We start from the raw sequence: 17,864 nt of genomic DNA on the forward strand, positions 1-17,864 counted from the left end.
GCTCCCGTAGGTCCATTGAAACATGGCGAAGGTCTACTTCCGATTGTCCTGAATGAACAGAAATTTCGGTTTTTAGGATTAGACTAAGGGAGAGTTGCAATACCATAAAATGGCAATGGAGGCCACTGGCCCAAATACGATCATTATGTTTGATTATGTATAATATTGATTTGTTGATATTTTGAATATAAAATAATAACTGTAAAGGTTTTCCCACATTGCAGTGTTAGTTTTTGTAATTCAAACATTCACAATTGGCAGACCAGACCAGAATCAGGAGGATAGTTATAACTTTTTACGTTATAGATATTTTCAGCTGTGTATCAAATTACACGAGAATGGGAAGGATAAGAGGATTGAACTTCAGAATCCCATATGGGAGTAGCCCATATTATACTGATCGTGAGGTGGATAAATTCGAGTTTGTTCTGAGATATAGAAGATATTATTATTCATCAGAATTGTAGAAACGGTTCATAAAAAATGATTCTAAATATTTCTCACTATTCAAACGAGTAAGACAGAGCTAAGTACAAGAGTATGCGAGATTTCGATTATTAAACATAATAGTCATGTTTTATCTCTAGCGTAAAATTACATTCCTATATGTTCAACAACTACATTATTCCCGAGCAACCAAGTATTCCTCCTCATCTTTGAGCCAGCATTTGTTTCAGCAAACTAGCTAGGTATAATCGCAAACTTGTCATTCTAAAACATACGATTAATTAAATGGAATATTATCTCATACGCTGTGTTGATTTTACCTGCATAACGTTTAAACGTCCGAAATTATGCAACCGACACAACGTTCAAACACCCGACATTATGCAACCAACATGACTCTTATAAACGGGAATGAATACTTTCACTTCACGGAGTTCATTTTTACACGCAACTGTCCGTGACAATGATGATAGACACAAAAAGATTAAGTGAAGTGTGCATGACGTGCCAGCGTACGTGGCAGTGATATTCGTGATCAGGCCCAAAGTTTGCATATATCTCTGTATTCTTGGTAAACTACGAATTAATGCCTTTTTTTAGATGGGACATAAAAAGATGATATAAACGGATTTCTAGGAACTTCTTTTTCTTTTTCTTGTTTTCTTGTCGATATTGTTCATTATAAAAAAATATCCCCGAAACTGTTCAAAATTACCATTAGCCACCGATTAGTTTATAGCTTACTGTTTACAATTCTTCCACAAGTGAAATTCTTTCACAAGTGTGTATATGTATGACCATTATATTTAGCGAATTACTATACGAAAGTCAAACATTTATATTTTGCTTTTGAACGTATGAATCTAACAACGAATATATCGACGAATAGTTAATATATGGATCCGTGCAATCCAGTTACACAAGGGACTGAAATCAAATAAGAATAGTCCGGTAATGATCTTATGCATTATATTCAATAAATATTCCACGCCATTAACATTAATTTATACATTTCATTCAACAATATTCTAGAATATGAAAAAAGACTCTTGTCCAAAAAAGTCCAAAAAAGTACTCGCGTCGGTGTATCAGACCGGAAGTGTTAAAAAAGTGGCACACGTCCCTTTTGTACCAACACATGCGATACGCTAAACGATGACGAACGACGAATAACGAACACTACGACTTTGCGATTCTCTATTGGTGTCAATGCTCACCTCATTCGAGCTAACTTTTATTCGATCACCAGATGATTATTTCGCCGGGTGTTCGGGTTCGATTCCCGTTCTGGCCGGAGGAATTTTCGTCAAAGAAATTTCCTTCGACTTGCACTGTGGTCACGCGTATTCAAGAGCTTGCCCCTCGGAATACATTCAAGGCGTGTTATTTGGCTTAAGAAATCTCAACTAAGTATTAATTAATGACGCTAGTTAATGCATACGTTGAGACGGTAAAAGTTCCACAGGGAACGTTAACGCCATTCAAGAAGAAGAAGATGATTATTTCGCACGTATTCAGACCTTTTCTGGATTATTACACTTACAAATATTGTAAACATCATTCTTGTACACCATTTGTATCAGATTTACATAGCTAAACCATTAAATTAACGCATTTTGATGAACTCAATTCTGATCATGAGTTGTCCAATCTAAGAATGTTGTTTTGTCCACATGATTTCTATGGCAACCGCTTGGCGCGTCCTTCGTGTGTCCTTCGCGTATAGCAGAAATAAAGTTTCTCTATGTTGAGTGTCTTGATGTGAACACTTTTGAAGTGCCCAAGAAAATGCGATATTTTGAAGAAAGCCTAAATTATGAATGAATTATTATGATGACAGTAAACTCAAGCAATGATAAATGCAACATCTACTTGAGAATACGAATGTTTTCATTCAAAAATAATGATTTCTAAAGCCGGACAAACCATGATCAGAGATGGTCAAACCATGATCATAATTCCTCTTTGAGGAAAATCGTTAAAAAACATAAAAAATGTAATAACTTCAACGCCTTATGGTAGTATTAGCAACTAGAGACTTGAGGCCTTTCAATAAACCCAAACTCGTATAGATTATACATATGTGATTTTCATGAAGAAAAATCGATTTGCATTTACTAGTCGCGTAAAAACACCCCAAATCGGACTAACCAAGATCATTTACCCTATAAAAACCACTCAATAAAATGTTATTCCTGAGTCATAGCGTTTCATATCATGAAAATCAATAGAATAAAATTGTGTTGATATCAATACAATTATAATTTTTACGTTGGATGGGTCTATAATGTAAGTTTTAGCAATTTTATTATAGGGTAAGAAAATTGTATTGCAGAGCTCGGAACACTGCCACGGCTGCCTATGCTTTCAAAAACAGTAAACGGAAAAGTATTACATTCAATGAAAATGCCATGCTCTCAAAACGCTCTACAATTTGTTCTTTGATACCTAACTTCTATCTTTCTTAATTTCGCGGCAATATCGTTATAAACAATTCTTGTTAAAAATTCAATCAGAATCTCCAAAAATCATGTTTTTACTCCACTGTAGTTTGAAAAGCCAATCAAATTTCTCCTTACGCGTCGTGTACAAATTACGTAACGCTAAAAATTCGGAGTTTGTACCTCCTCCCCCCCTACGTAACACAATTTCCTATCTCTAATACACAGAAAGTAACGCAACCTCGAACCACCCCCCCTTTTCGCGTTACGTAATTTGTACACGTACACGCCTTAACGTTGAAATATTACGTTTTTTCTTGAAATAAGTCATATTCATAGTCATCTTCGTATTAAAACCTACGATGCGTTAAACAATGACGAACGACGAATGAGGAAGCTAGAGACAATCGCAAAGTCGTAGTGTTGATGTTTTATGAGAAATCATCGAAATTTTGATTTCTTGGTCTGTGAGACCAGTGCGCGAGTATAGGAGGGTTAAGGATTGTTGTTACGACATAAAAAAACTCAACCACTCAATCACAATGTACCACACCAGAGCGTGGCAGGATACAGCTACAGGGATCGTGCGTTAATTGGGCCGGAAAATCAATACTATTGTAACTAGTGATCCCCGATTTTTGAAATTAATCGTTCATCCACTAATCGAATACTTTTAAGCAGTTTCTTATTCGATACGATGAATCGAATCGATTAATCGATTAATCGTCACACTGAGAGAAATAATTAGTTAGACTAATATTTCTCATTCGTTAGAAAGCCATCTGGAATCAAAAAAGTGTTCATTACGCCTGAAAATCAATTATTATCTTTTACGCTCCCCTAAACTCGTAAACGAAGCTCATCTCGCATCGACGGCATTGAGCTTCTTTTAGGAGTTTAGGAGAGCGTCAAAGATTATGATTGATTTTCAGGATAAAACTGCAGCGGCTGTACGGTTTTTTTGCTCTGGGTTTGGATCGATTAATCGACGTAAATTATTCGTTCGCTTCGATTATTGGTTGTGCAGTATTCGTTCGATTAATAATCGATTTCTGTAGGAAGTATTCGATTAATCGATTAATCGAACGATTACCGGGGATCACTAATTGTAACATCGAGTGAAATAACAACTTGATTGTTTGAAGCAAGGCGTTGTACTATAGGTGGACCGCGATGTCAAAATTGCTGTTCGGCCATTGCTCGTGAAAAAACAAATTTGTTTACAAAACAAATCGTATCTTTTGGTGACAAATGCATTCGTTGGCAAAAAAGCTGCTCGCGCTTTATTGTAGTATATCTTTTCGCCTTTCTTTCCAAGCAAAATGTACTTCTGTTTGGCTCCCATCGGCGGGGAAAAGTGTACTATCAGCTTACGGCGATGGTGACAAAAAATAACGCTGATTATGGCTCCACTGATTTCGCTCAGGGAGGAGGAGAATGCTGTGCATATACCGGGAAGGAGATCCAGAAAGGGCCGTTACAAGTAATTGGCTAGAGCAAAAGGAGGTTGTGCACTATCTTTCACAAATATATATTTGCTTATTTTTTCCTTCAGTTATTTTCCTGAGCAAGTTGACATTGAAATCATAACCACACACCCAAACAAAAAGTAAATAATTCTGAAAGTTACGTCTCGCTACTCGTCTCACGTCATGTCCTGAAAGTGTCAAGAACGAAACACCTATAGTTCATCATCTTGGTTTGAAGGTGGCCGTACACTGTTTGCCCGGAGGTCAAATATTTGATATATTTTGACAGATAAAGTTTGATTTGATATTTGTACAAACACTATTTTGTTTGCCACTCTTAAATATTCAACAGTGTTAAACAATGTCAAACACCGAACATGGATAAAATCGACTGAAATATTCAAGGTAACCTAACCATGTACCGACAGGTTCGAAGAACAGACTAAAAAAGTATTCGAGGCATCCAAAAATTGAATATTTGCTTGTTGTGTTTTGTGTAGCATATATTTGATCAGTACATGTCGACCAAATTTTATCTGTCAAAAAGAGTCAAATATTTGGCTTCGGTCAAACAGTGTATGAGCACCATGACGGTAACTAACGGAATGAAAATTTTATTTGTCTATAGTGTCTCGACTTGACTGCTTGAGTCCGTACAACGCCTTGTTCAAGCAGCACACCATCGAACGATTCTGGGGATTCTCGAACATCGGGGGCTGCTCCATATAGATCTCTTCTTCCAGGTCTCCTTGGAGGAAAGTGGTGACGGCGTCCATCTGCTGGATTCGCAAATCGTACCTTGATGCCACCGCGAACTGTGGCGAACGACGGCGGAGTACGTTTCGTCATAATCTATCGCCTTTCGTTGCGAAAAAACTTTAATCACCAACCTCGCCTTGTATCTTGAATCACGCTTAGTCTTGAACACCCATTTGCATTTTATTGCCTTCCTGCCTTTTGGTAGTTCTTGCAGGTTCCAAGTACCGTTGCTGATCAGCGCGTCATACTCCTCCTGCATAGCTTCTTTCCATTTCGCGACATCGCTTTTTGTGGTGTAACAAGATCACTTGAGATGCCGTTCGCATCGTCGATCTGCTGAGTCGCCATTCCGCTGAACGGGCTCGATCCAATTGGCTTCGCAACTTGCTCATCATCGGGTTGCGCGTCTTGCACGGCATCGGATTGATTCGGTTGCACGACATCGGGTTGGGTTATATTTGAAGAGTGGGGACGGAGCAAGCCTTTGGTCGAAACTACAAATTGATCATACTTGCCTGGAAGATGGTGCTCCCGACTGCTTCACCTCAACGCCAGTGACCCGAGTGGATATGAAACTTGGAGCGGCGGAAGCACAGTCACATCAATCATGGTATCTGTCGAGCTACTGCTGATGTTGCTTAATGCTTCTTCATAATCGTCGCCTTCGAAGTCGCTCTCGGTAACGGCCGGGACTGCTTCAACCGCTGCATTCGTCCCTTCCGTAACTTCTGGCGATAACGAGACGTAATCCTCGACATCCAGCCTGTCCATCGTGCGAGTACTTCATCGATTCACTTCTATTTCACGACCGTGAATTGTCCCTTCGTTGATGAATCGAACATCCCGGCTCTTGACGATCTTCCTGGTCTTCAGATCGAATAGACGGTAACCCTTGGTGTCTTCATCGAATCCTATAAGGCTTCCGATTTCGCATCCCACTTGCGTCGTTTCGGTTTAGCAACATGAACCATGGCTTGGGTTCCAAAGATGTGCGATAATTCCGGTTTCTTTCAGGAGGTTGTAAGTAGCGGCTAGCTCAGAGGCTATTGTTACCTCAGGGTCGGCACTTCACCAGAAACACGAAACGGACTCACGACTTAAGCGGTAGAAGGTAGAAAAACTATATCATAGGATTTGTGTATAATAAGAAAAGAATGGTAAGTATTATATGCATATATATATTTTTATTTTTTATTTTTTTTTCAGATTAGTAGGATTAGTTCTGCTGGAACGCAGGTAAGTTGTCGGATACGGAGAAGAGAGAGAGGTTGGTTTGTGGTTTCTTGGGTTACTCACGCACGGTGCCCGCAGACGGTGGTCGATCTCATCGGTTCAGCCCTGTTTTCACCGCACTGTTACCTCCAAAACTTCCAATCGATCCACCCGAACGCGTGTGGGTTAACGATGACGTTTGGGGCTCGTTGCCCACCGGCACTTTTTCGAGGTACCTCCACCGTCGGATATCTGCGAGGATGGCGAATGTCACTCGGTGTGGACGGTTCCTAGGAGCTGCGACTTTCCGGCCCCTATTTTTTCTCGCACTTCTACTTTCAACTTTACTTTTTTCTTGATATCTAAATCGATCTGATTTCTTCGACGGTCCGTGAGCCAAGAAGGAGTCGAGTCATCCTTCATTTCTTCAAAGCTCGAATCCTCCTTTCTTCTCTTCATTTTCATCTCTCTTCTCTTAGTTATTTTCTCCTCTCTCACTTTTTCTCTTCTCCTTCTCTTCCTTTTCCGGCCGGAAATTAGCCGCCCAGTCAATATATGTTAGAATAAGCGCTTTTATTAATTTTACAGAGGGTTTTCGTTTGACAGCATGCGGTGTCTTCACAGGTAGGTATTAATGCTGAGTAGGTAAGTATGAGTGTTATTTTATTGATCTTTCAAATTATTTTCTTATTAAATTTTTTTTTGTTCCGGTTTCGCTAGCAAACCGTAACAAGGTACACTACCGTCGACACAGCTTCTGCCCAGAAAGGTTTCTCCAGTCTTGCTTCGAAAAGCGTACACCTCGCACGTTCGACGATTGACAGATTCGCCCTCTCAGCTAGTCCATTCTGTTCTGAAGTATAGCTATTCGTGGTTTGATGACGAGTTTCGAACTTCGCTAAATATTCAGAAAACCTCTGGTTGGTGTACTCCAATCCATTATCGGTCCGGATAGTCTTCAACTTGTGTCCAGTTTGCCGCTCCGCCATCACGTGGAATTTCCGAAACGTATCTAGAACTTCGCCCTCCGACTTCGATCGCAAAAAATATACGAACATCCGTCTGGACTTATCATCCAGATACACGATGTAATACCTGCTTCCTCCTGCTCCGATGCACGGGAACCTTTCTTATTAAACGGATGACGGCTATGCTTTCCCATCGCACAAACAGTGCAATCGTTCCCAACCTTGTTGCTCAGTAGCACGTCATCAACCAGTCCATCCACAAGTTTCTTCAGTCCCGCCGAGTTCAGGTGGCCCATCCGTGGCATCGACGTCCAGAGATACTGTTGCAATGCACGCTAATGCCGTTCCGCCATTATGTTGATCTAGCTGGAACATGCCATTAGTGTGACTGCCTGTGGCAACTCACGTTCAGCACCCTGCAGCCTTCATTGTCGAAAATCATACTGTACCCGTTCTTTACAATCCTGTTGACAGAAAGGAGGTTCACAGATAGCTGCGGAATATATCGCACGTCGTTGACTTGAAGTCTAGTGCTTCTGTCACGGCAGCTCGGTCGCAAAATGGTTCTGCCGATAGCTTCGATGCTCATTTCAGCCTTGTTCGCTGCAACTACGTTACCATTTGATGGCTTCAACTCCTTCAATAGTACCTTTTTATGAGTCAGGTGAACCGTTACTCCGGAATCGAAAAACCAATCGGTGTTGCTATTGGACTCGATCGATGACAAGACGACGCAGAAAGCTTCTTCCTTCTTGCTCCTGCAATCTTTTGCGATGTGCCCGAATTTCTTGCATTTCCTGAATTTCGGACCCTTTGATTCCGTCTTCAGTTGATTGGCCGGTTTCTGCTACTTGTTGAATCCTCCACGCTTACATCTTGCCAGTAGTGCCGCATCTCCTGTTACAGGGGTTCCAGAGTTTTCCAGAGCCATAATCATTGGTCTGTACTCGTCAGGAAGACCAAACAGCAGCAACGCGCCAATCTACTCATCCGAAATTTTGAATCAAATCCCGTTGAGTTAGTAAGCCGTCGAAATTACTTCGTTGACATCGACGCACAGCTTCCCATGTCTGTCTTCACTAGTTTCCGCAGAAGTCCTACTTGCCTAGTGAGTCCGGAGTCTTCAAACGCTTTCTCCAGATTATCCCAGACTTGCTTTGCAGTCGTCGCTTCCTCTACATGAACGTAATTCGTTGGTTCCAACAGAAGGATAATCTTCGGTCACCAATCTTGATTTCCCAAACTTCCAGTTCTGGAACTTGACGTAGCCATTCCGAATCTTCAAAGATTAAAAAAACAGCGATGAATAGGCGCAACCTATTGTAACTTCGTGTGAAATATCAACTTGATTGTTTGACGGTAACTAACGGAATGAAAACTTTATTTGTCTATAGTGAGTCATGGCTTACTACACACCTTATCGCTAACTGAACTGCAAAACAGCAAAAGCGATACTTCAAATTGAAGATGGCATTTTTTTATTATTATAAGGCACAGACATTTTATTATAATTCTTAATTTTTGAGACTTTCAGCCTCCTGGGCTGGTGCGTCTCAGGAAGATGACATCTATTATTGATACATAACTGATTTGCAGCCCAGTTAATGTACGCTCTGTTATAGATAAGTCCAGTTAGCGAATGACTTCTGTAATTGTTTATAAATACACCCAGGTCCTTTCTATGCGGGGGATAGGTACCTCGTAAAAAACCAGTTTAATTGCAGAATCCGCTCAAAAAACCGTGTGAAAAAACTAGGATGTACAATAATATCGTATTAGTAGTCAATGTTCAGAAATTTTTTTGCGTCTCAAAAACGCGGGTCATCAGATATAAATAATTAATGTAATTGGGTCAGAGAAACAGAATCAGTGTTGAACCCTTTTATATTCTACTATAATTTATCTATATTCATATGTATGCTATTTGCAATTGTAATGTAACATAAATCGTTAAATTGTCGTTTTAAAAGTAACTAACATGAATGTATATTTACTGTGACGAAAAAAACAAAGGAAAACAAAACCATAATTGCACCGTGTGATGTTAGAGAACACCTTTTGATATGAACTAAACTGCCTAAATTTTGTAGACGTTGCCTACGAAACTTATGCTATGTGCTAAATTAATTGATGTTTATACCAAGGACTGAGCCGTCAAGACAAGTGCTCACTTTTATAACTCTTAGACCACATGCATTCCTTATTTTCCTTCCACTCGGAGCATCCTTCTCCCGCCGCGTACTGTTCCTTCTTCCACACGGGAACGCTCTTCTTCAGCTCATCGATGGCAAAATGTACCGCCTCCAAACTGCTCACCCTGTGGGGCGAGCTTACGGCTATCACGACCGAGGCCTCCCTGACCGGGACAGTTCCCAAACGGTGATGAATAGCAATGTGTTTAATGTCCGACCAGCGAGCGCGCAATTCATCGCAAATACCTTTCATCGATTTTAGAGCCATCCCTTCGTACGCTTCATATTGTAATAGAACAACCTTCGAAGGGAGAAACGAAACCACTTTCAAATAAAGCTCACTCAAGTGTCTGACTTGCAACTTACCGTCTTGCCCTCGAAGTTATCTCTCGTTGTGCCAACGAAGAGCGAAATAGCACCACAACTCTCGTGAGACACCAGATCACTTATGTCGCCAACTTCTAGCTTATCAAAAGTTAATTTAAGGAAATCCATTATCTCCGATATAGTTCATCCGCCAGCAATGGGTGGAATCACCGCAATCTCGTCGCCGTCCTCAAGATCGACTAGTGCGTCCAAATCTTCACAGTACTCTTCGTTATGGGCTATAATAACATTATTTCTAAGCACCATCAGCGCAGGGAACTGCTCGCAGATCGAATCCAATATTCCGGAACCACTCAACGACCCTCCAGACGTGGCAAGGACAAAGTTTGGGCAGGTTGAAGTCCCAACCAGCTCGCGCGACTTAGCGAAAAAAAGAAGATTCACTCGCACCACCGAGCTGCGACTTTGATTCATAATAGGAGCTTCGAGCACACTGTACAATCGACGAGATAACGATTATTCAGCATATTTTGTTTTTTTGTGCGCTATGATGGTTCTAAATTGCGTATAACTGATCTAATATATGGTGATTGCAGTACACCTGTGGAATCACTGCCGACCCGCGAGTTACGCGAGTAGCGACAACAGCATCAAGTGCGGCCGTGGAAGCGTTGCTGGTGACAGTAGTGTTGGTGTAAGCAAGACGAACGCTTGGAGTCTATTTGTTTTGATTCTGTTTGGAAAACGGGTTCCAAAATGTTAACGGTTGATGTTAGGGTACTCATACACTGTTAAGGCCCGAGATGGAAAATGAAAGGTGGGAATATTTTTTAAATCTGTGACGTCACAGATTTTGTTTATGTACTTTTTATGTTACTTTTACTTTTACTTTTCTTATAATAGCCCACTACATAGGAAAAGTGTTGTTATTAGAAGTAAAAATAAGCAAATGAAATGAACAATCTATTTTTTTCCCTAAATCAATGCTAGCGTTCAAAATCATAAGGTCCCGACATTCTAACAGAAACTGAAATTTCAATATTTTTGAAGTGTTCTAAACTTAATTTCAATTCAATTTTACTTCTCGTTACGTCGACCAAAAACGTCTTTTGTTCCTTTGACGGATAAACATTTGACAGAACATGGGAAAAAGGTTACAAGTTATTTCATGTAAAATTAACTTGAAAAATAAATTTAATTGACTCCGTATAACTTGAACTGAGACGAAAAGTTTTCCACTTGCGTCTTAGTTTTAGACGACTGAAGTTTTCAGCACCCTAATTGTGAAAAAGTAATTACAATTGCTGACAAAAGTCAAACTTCCATGAAGTTGCTCTTGAATCCGTACATAGTAGACATTAGAATACTATTTCTGAAATCAAAGAAAAAATTAAACATTTTAGTTCATGATATGTTCTGATTGGATACGGAAATATCCTACTGATGGGGAAGAATAATCTTCAGAAGCTATCCTGTTAATTGCGATTGATTGAAAAATCACAAAACCAAATGTATTTCGTCACAGTGTTACATGGATAGAAAACATTAAAATAAACTCTTTCACGTGAATGTAATTTTAAATTCCCACAGGAACTGGCAAATTATTTTCCGGATCTTTCTTGATGCTGAATGGCATCCAAACGGAAAGAATTCTGCACGTGTATGTGTGTGTGTAGCGGCTGCTTCGAGATCTTCCCGGGGAACCGTTTGTGGCATCACTCTCCTCCTAATGGATTCCCTTCTGGCCTAAGGTGCACAAACAGGCTCTTGGTGACACCGTTCATCCTTGCTTTCATGATAAACGAAGAGCTTCACCACAACAGCGACAACATGCTCCAATCTCTGTTCAATAAGAACTGAGTGGATTTCTGAGCGGCGCACGCTTATATACCGATTGGTGATTTCAATAGCCTGTTTTGAAAGCAAATTTAAGACTATTGAAACAAGTTTTTGGATCAGAAAGTAACAAGTATAGAACGCGTAACCATTTTATCTTTCGAATGAAGTGTTTATCATACCATTTCGTTCAGTTGTTTAGGAGCTATTAACACTCAAAATCTCGGTCTCCGGCGTAACGCTTTCGTTTTCGAAACTTTGATTTTACACCCCGGTATAGAAATGAAAAACGTAGTCCTACGTCAAAATCTTGTACGATAATTGTTTTTGAAGACAACTTTATACTATAATGAATGTTTCAGTATGTTTCAGTAATAATGTTGGAAATGTAGACGAAGGGTTAAATAAAAGTCGGAAAAAAATGTTTTAAGTGATTAAATAACATGATGTGAACATTTTCATTCAAATTTTAACATTTGAAAACTGGCTTCGTGTCTTCTAATATGATAGGTATTACACTAACGAGATAGGGACCCAAACTATTGTCCCTAATTGAAAGTCGCCACCAGACGTCGACACTATTCCTTTTCCATCGCGAATTCACGCTTTGTCCAAAAAAAACGTTTTGTAACGAAACCTAAACAATCAGTTGACAGATGTTTGACAAAGTAAAAACTATGTTCGAATTCGAAAATGAAATTAGTAAAGTAAACATTTATTCATTCGGATTCAAGTAAATACTAGGAAAGCTTACTTTACTTGGAAACGGGCAGAATAAGTAAATACTTTTTTTTATTCATACGACTAGTGATCCCCGATAATCGTCCGATTAATCGATTAATCGAATACTTCCTACAGAAATCGATTATTAATCGAACGAATACTGCGCAACCAATAATCGAAGCGTACGAATAATTTACGACGATTAATCGATTCAAACCTAGAGAAAAAAGTCACAGGAGGGTTGTGTCCGAGACACGACCGCATACTTGACGTAGGATTCCGTTAGGCTATCTGTTGATTTTGCATATGTTTGAAGAATTACATCTTTAAACTTTCTGATAATGATTTGGTTTTAATGGTTTAAGGAACACATTTCCCCTACTTTCATGAATTTGCAATGCCGATTTCCCCCAGGCAGCTTGGTTTTGATGTCTCTGTTAGGGAACACATTTCGGTGGGAACAAAAACTCCTCCTACTTTCATGTATTTGCAATGCCGATTTCCCCCAGGCAGCTTGGTTTTGATGTCTCTGTTAGGGACCCGTCGCATGTGTCGTCAATTTCGACCAATCAGAAGCGAGTTTTTCTGTCAGGATAGGGGTTGAGATTTTTGAATTGTTTGATAGTTAGTTTCATGACATATATTATTTTCTGCAATGTAAAAAAATGTTATGGAGTGCCAAAATCGACTGATGTAGAAATTTCATCAATCCATCATGAAATGACTGAGCAATAAGCGTTTGAAATTAGACAATTTTCACGATGGGCTCGGTTTTCGATTTTCAATTTGTACCCCAATATGTTCCCGAAAGACGGAATCCTACGTCAAAATCGTACGACCACTGCAGTTTTATTCTGAAATTCAATCATTGTCTTTGACATGATTGAATGCCGCGTTGGCGGCTTAAAGCTTCTTTTACAAGTTTAGGGGAGGATAAAAGATAATAATTGATTTTCAGGTGGAATGAACACTTTTTTGATTCCAGATGGCTTTCTAGCAAATGAGAAATATTAGTCTAACTAATTATTTCTCTCAGTGGTACGATTAATCGATTAATCGATTATTTGGGGCGATTAATCGTATCGAATAACAAACTGCTGAAAAGTATTCGATTAGCTGATGAGCGATTAATTTCAAAAATCAGGGATCACTACATACGACCTAATTCCTCTCTGGCTCTCTATGGCTGATCGCATTTCCCACCTTATACTTATCTTGGTCCTACCGCAGTAATCATTGAAGCACCCCTTGGGATGATAACAGAATCGTGTCGTTCTGTTTTTTTTACTATTTCATTGAATGGTGCGTATTGAATTTGCCGTAAAAAATTGATCAAAGTTGTGAAATTTAAATAGATTCCTTGCAATCCAATCTGGTTAAAAACTCGAATTCGTCGTCAAAATGACGAAAACACGATTCAACACTTACGATGTGGTCTGTTCGGTGACGGAACTTCAAAAGTAGGTTTCATGACCGCAACATATCAGAGTTGAAACGATAATGGTATGGTTTTCCCCTTGGCAGGCTCGTCGGCATGCGTGTCAATCAGATCTACGACATCGACAACAAAACATACCTGATCAGACTAGCCCGGAACGAGGAGAAAGTGGTGCTCCTACTGGAATCCGGCAATCGATTCCATAAAACCGTCTTCGAGTGGCCCAAGAATGTGGCCCCGTCCGGATTCACGATGAAGCTGCGAAAACACTTGAAGAACAAGCGCCTGGAGAGCCTCCGCCAGCTGGGGGTGGATCGCATTGTGGATTTTCAGTTCGGTGTTGGCGAGGCGGCTTATCACATAATTTTGGAACTGTACGACAGGGGAAACATTCTGCTGACGGATTGCGAGCTGACGATCTTGAATATTCTGCGTCCGCATGTGGAGGGGGAAGAGCTGCGGTTTGCGGTCAGGGAAAAGTATCCCACCGACCGAGCTAAGGAGGATAGGGGACCGCCTTCGATGGAGATGCTGCGGGCGGCGATTGGGAAGGCCAAACCGGGTGATACTCTGAGGACGGTTTTGAATCCGGTTCTAGAGTACGGGTCGTCCGTTATCGATCATGTGTTGCACAAATATGGGTTGAATGGATGTAGAATTGGCGGAGAGCTTCCTGCGGAAGCTGGCGAGCAGCCTAAGAAGGCCAAAAAGAAACAGAAGGCAATTGTGAAAGAATTCTCGAAGGTTTTCGACCCGGAGACCGACATGACGGCGCTGATGTGCGCCGTCAATGACGCCGAATCCATGCTGAGGAAGGCGATGAAAGAACCGTCGCCTGGATTTATTATTCAGAAGAAAGAGTTGAAGCCCGCCAAGGAAGGTGAACCAGAAGAGTTCTATCTCACAAATTTGGAATATCATCCGTTTTTGTACAATCAGTACAAGAATGATCCGGTGAAGGAGTTCGAGAGCTTCACTGCGGCGGTTGATGAGTTCTATTCGACTCTGGAGGGTCAAAAGATCGATTTGAAGGCTTTTGCCCAAGAGAGGGAAGCACTGAAGAAGTTGTCCAACGTTAAAACAGATCACGCGAAACGAATCGAGGAGCTGACGAAGGCTCAGCTGGGAGACCGCAAGAAGGCGGAGCTGATCACTCGCAATCAGAAGCTTGTGGATAGCGCTCTGTTGGCGGTGCAGAGCGCGCTAGCGGCGCAAATGTCTTGGTCCGATATTCAGGATTTGGTGAAGGCGGCACAAGCAAATCATGATCCGGTAAGCAGTTCGTAGTTCTGATCAACTTTTGGGTTCTAATGCGTTCGCTTTTTTTTAGGTCGCCTCAGTTATCAAACAACTGAAACTGGAGATCAACCACATTTCACTTATGCTGAAAGATCCTTACGCCGCGTTGGATGATGAAGACGAAGACGATAACGAGGATCGCGAAGACGACGAAGGAAAGCTCGAACCGATGGTTGTTGACGTTGATCTTGCGCTGACGGCTTTCGCGAATGCTCGGCGTTACTACGATCAGCGTCGGCATGCCGCTCGGAAGGAACAGAAAACGATAGAGTCCTCGTCGAAAGCTTTGAAGAACGCCGAGAAAAAGACTATCCAAACGCTGAAGGATGTGCGCACGCAGACGACGATTTCCAAGGCTCGGAAGGTTTACTGGTTCGAGAAGTTTTATTGGTTCATCAGCTCGGAAAACTACTTGGTGATTGGTGGCAGGGATCAGCAGCAGAACGAGCTGCTTGTGAAGCGCTACATGAGACCCACTGATATCTATGTGCACGCGGAGATTCAGGGCGCCTCGAGTGTGGTAATTAAGAATCCGGCCGGAGGAGAGATTCCACCCAAAACACTGCTTGAAGCTGGAACGATGGCCATATCCTACAGTGTGGCGTGGGATGCGAAGGTGGTGACCAGCGCTTACTGGGTGAAGAGTGAGCAAGTCAGCAAGACAGCACCGACGGGAGAATATTTGACGACCGGCAGCTTCATGATTCGAGGCAAAAAGAATTTCCTGCCGCCGTGTCATTTGGTGCTGGGGCTGAGTTTCATGTTCAAGCTGGAGGAGAGTTCCGTCGAGCGACATAAGGGAGAACGCAGAGTTCGAACTTTCGATGAGGAATCGGTTTCTGGTAAAGACGACCGATCAGAAATCTCCGAAATGCCTGATCAGGAAATCGAACTGGAGGACGGCGAGTCGGATCACGAGAAAGGTGATGTCGAGGACATCGAAGCAGTGGAAGAACTTGCGGAGAAAGTTGATACAGTTTGTCTGAAAAAAGACAATAAATCATCGGATACAGAGTCAGATCAGTCCGATGACGACGACGGTGACGAAAAAACTCCAAAATTCCCTGACACTCATGTAAAGGTGGAGCACGACACGGGCATAGTTTCTGTCCGAACGGATCCGACTGTGCGCAGATTGACATCCGACGCGGATTCGATCGTTACCACTCTCGGGGACAACCAACCCTACATAATTCAACCTGCGCCTCCCAGATTGAAGCAGGTTCAGAAGAGCAAACAGAAGGCCAAGGAGAAGGCGCGAGTGCGCGAGGAGGCTGCCGCTCGGAACCAGAGACAAGCAGCGGAAGCCCAGAAACATGGTCAGCCGAAGCGTGGACAGAAAGCCAAAATGAGAAAAATCAAAGAAAAGTACGGTGACCAGGACGAGGAAGATCGCAAGCTGATGATGGACATTCTGAAATCAGCCGGAAACACTAAGCAAATCCAGATACAGGAAGAGGCCGCCGCTGCTGACCAGAAGAAGTATCCCGGTAAGAAGCCAACCCCACGCGTTAAGCAAGGAGAAGCCGAGGAAATGGTTGATGACACGCCGGCTGCCGCTGATGTTGATATGCTTGACTCACTGACCGGATTGCCAGTGGAGGAAGATGAACTGCTGTTTGCCATTCCGGTTGTCGCCCCGTACCAATCACTGCATAGCTATAAATTCAAAGTGAAGCTTACGCCCGGAACGGGTAAGCGAGGCAAAGCAAGCAAGACGGCACTGCAGATTTTCCTCAAGGATAAACAGTGCACGAACCGCGAGAAGGATCTTCTGAAGGCGGTGAAGGATGAGTCGCTCGCTAGGAACATCCCTGGAAAGGTTAAAATTTCGGCTCCCCAGTTGCAGAAGGTTAGGAAGTGATTTGATTCATTGATGCAGGAAAACATCGAACTTAATTGATACTACATGTTAAACAGAGATATATGTTATGCACTTATGATAATTAGAAATAGAAAATATATATATTTGAAATTTCTATTCTACTTCTACTACTTTTCACTCACATTTTGGCTGTCATCTACATAATAAAGTCGTCCGAATAATTTGTTTTACGGTTTCTTCTCTGAAAGTAGGCTAGCACTCAACATGTGGTATGTGTTCTCTTGATTTCCTGTGACACACCGTGCGTATCTCTGTAATATTGCTATTGTGTATTTTTAGGTGTTATTGGCATTTATTAAACACGTTAAGTGCCACGGTTTTATAGCGATTCGATGGACATTTTTGAACGTTTTAGGACTATCGTTTCTTATCGTAGTGGAAGGTACTTCTATTCGAAAGGGAATGCTTATGAGCTTATCTTCAATGTATATCATCACTATCACTATATATATAAAAATCTCGTTCGTGTCGAACTCGTCAGAGATGGCTCGACTGATTTTAATAAAATTATACTCAGAAAACTTGGTAAACATGAGAATAGGTCGTAAACTATATATGATACCGCTAGGATACCGATTACTATATATTTAATACCGATTTGTGTGGTCCTATGCAAGAGATATTTTTAATCGCGATATTTGTAGTTTTATATAAACAATACCAAATAAATGATCCGTCGATCGTTTTTGAAATAGTACGAATTTATTTACGTTGCTGAATGCTAGATGGCACTTCGCCCTCTTCATCGAACTTTTACCCCATACATACGCAAGTAACCTAAATTTGACTAAAGCTAAGCGCATCGCCGGCAGCTGGGAGCCTTTTTGGGTGAGCACAATGAATTATTGAAATTATTTTAAACAAACAC

The 17,864-nt window shown here is 41.3% G+C and overlaps 3 protein-coding genes across 3 annotated transcripts; 1 reads left to right on the forward strand and 2 right to left on the reverse strand.

Moving 5' to 3' along the window:
- Positions 1–9,148: 9,148 nt before the first annotated feature.
- Positions 9,149–9,986, reverse strand: LOC129774219 (molybdopterin synthase catalytic subunit 2). Its single transcript, XM_055777931.1, has 2 exons — positions 9,855–9,986; positions 9,149–9,789 (listed from the first exon to the last, which is right to left on the reverse strand). The coding sequence occupies exons 1-2, from the start codon at positions 9,981–9,983 to the stop codon at positions 9,451–9,453; spliced, it is 468 nt and encodes a 155-aa protein (XP_055633906.1). The 5' UTR covers positions 9,984–9,986; the 3' UTR covers positions 9,149–9,450.
- A 12-nt stretch (positions 9,987–9,998) lies between these two features.
- On the reverse strand, positions 9,999–10,482 carry LOC129774230 (molybdopterin synthase sulfur carrier subunit). Its single transcript, XM_055777939.1, has one exon. It carries the CDS (start codon positions 10,287–10,289, stop codon positions 9,999–10,001), a length of 291 nt encoding a protein of 96 aa, XP_055633914.1. The 5' UTR covers positions 10,290–10,482.
- A 3,145-nt stretch (positions 10,483–13,627) lies between these two features.
- On the forward strand, positions 13,628–17,097 carry LOC129767956 (ribosome quality control complex subunit NEMF homolog). The gene is made up of 3 exons (XM_055769280.1): positions 13,628–13,834; positions 13,899–15,084; positions 15,143–17,097. The coding sequence occupies exons 1-3, from the start codon at positions 13,776–13,778 to the stop codon at positions 16,973–16,975; spliced, it is 3,078 nt and encodes a 1,025-aa protein (XP_055625255.1). The 5' UTR covers positions 13,628–13,775; the 3' UTR covers positions 16,976–17,097.
- The last annotated feature ends 767 nt before the right edge of the window (positions 17,098–17,864 follow it).

The sequence above is a fragment of the Toxorhynchites rutilus genome, chromosome 1, assembly GCF_029784135.1.
Source record: "Toxorhynchites rutilus septentrionalis strain SRP chromosome 1, ASM2978413v1, whole genome shotgun sequence".
In the NCBI taxonomy this organism is placed as follows: domain Eukaryota; kingdom Metazoa; phylum Arthropoda; class Insecta; order Diptera; family Culicidae; genus Toxorhynchites; species Toxorhynchites rutilus.

Excerpts from the sequence above, each read along its gene's own strand:
- LOC129774219 (XM_055777931.1), bottom strand. The coding sequence starts at position 9,983 with ATGGATTTCCTTAAATTAACTTTTGATAAGCTAGAAGTTGGCGACATA. Across the intron at positions 9,790-9,854 it reads ATAACTTCGAGGGCAAGACG|GTTGTTCTATTACAATATGA; the intron begins GTAAGTTGCAAG and ends CTCCCTTCGAAG.
- LOC129774230 (XM_055777939.1), bottom strand. The coding sequence starts at position 10,289 with ATGAATCAAAGTCGCAGCTCGGTGGTGCGAGTGAATCTTCTTTTTTTC.
- LOC129767956 (XM_055769280.1), top strand. The coding sequence starts at position 13,776 with ATGACGAAAACACGATTCAACACTTACGATGTGGTCTGTTCGGTGACG. Across the intron at positions 13,835-13,898 it reads TCGGTGACGGAACTTCAAAA|GCTCGTCGGCATGCGTGTCA; the intron begins GTAGGTTTCATG and ends TCCCCTTGGCAG. Across the intron at positions 15,085-15,142 it reads CACAAGCAAATCATGATCCG|GTCGCCTCAGTTATCAAACA; the intron begins GTAAGCAGTTCG and ends GCTTTTTTTTAG.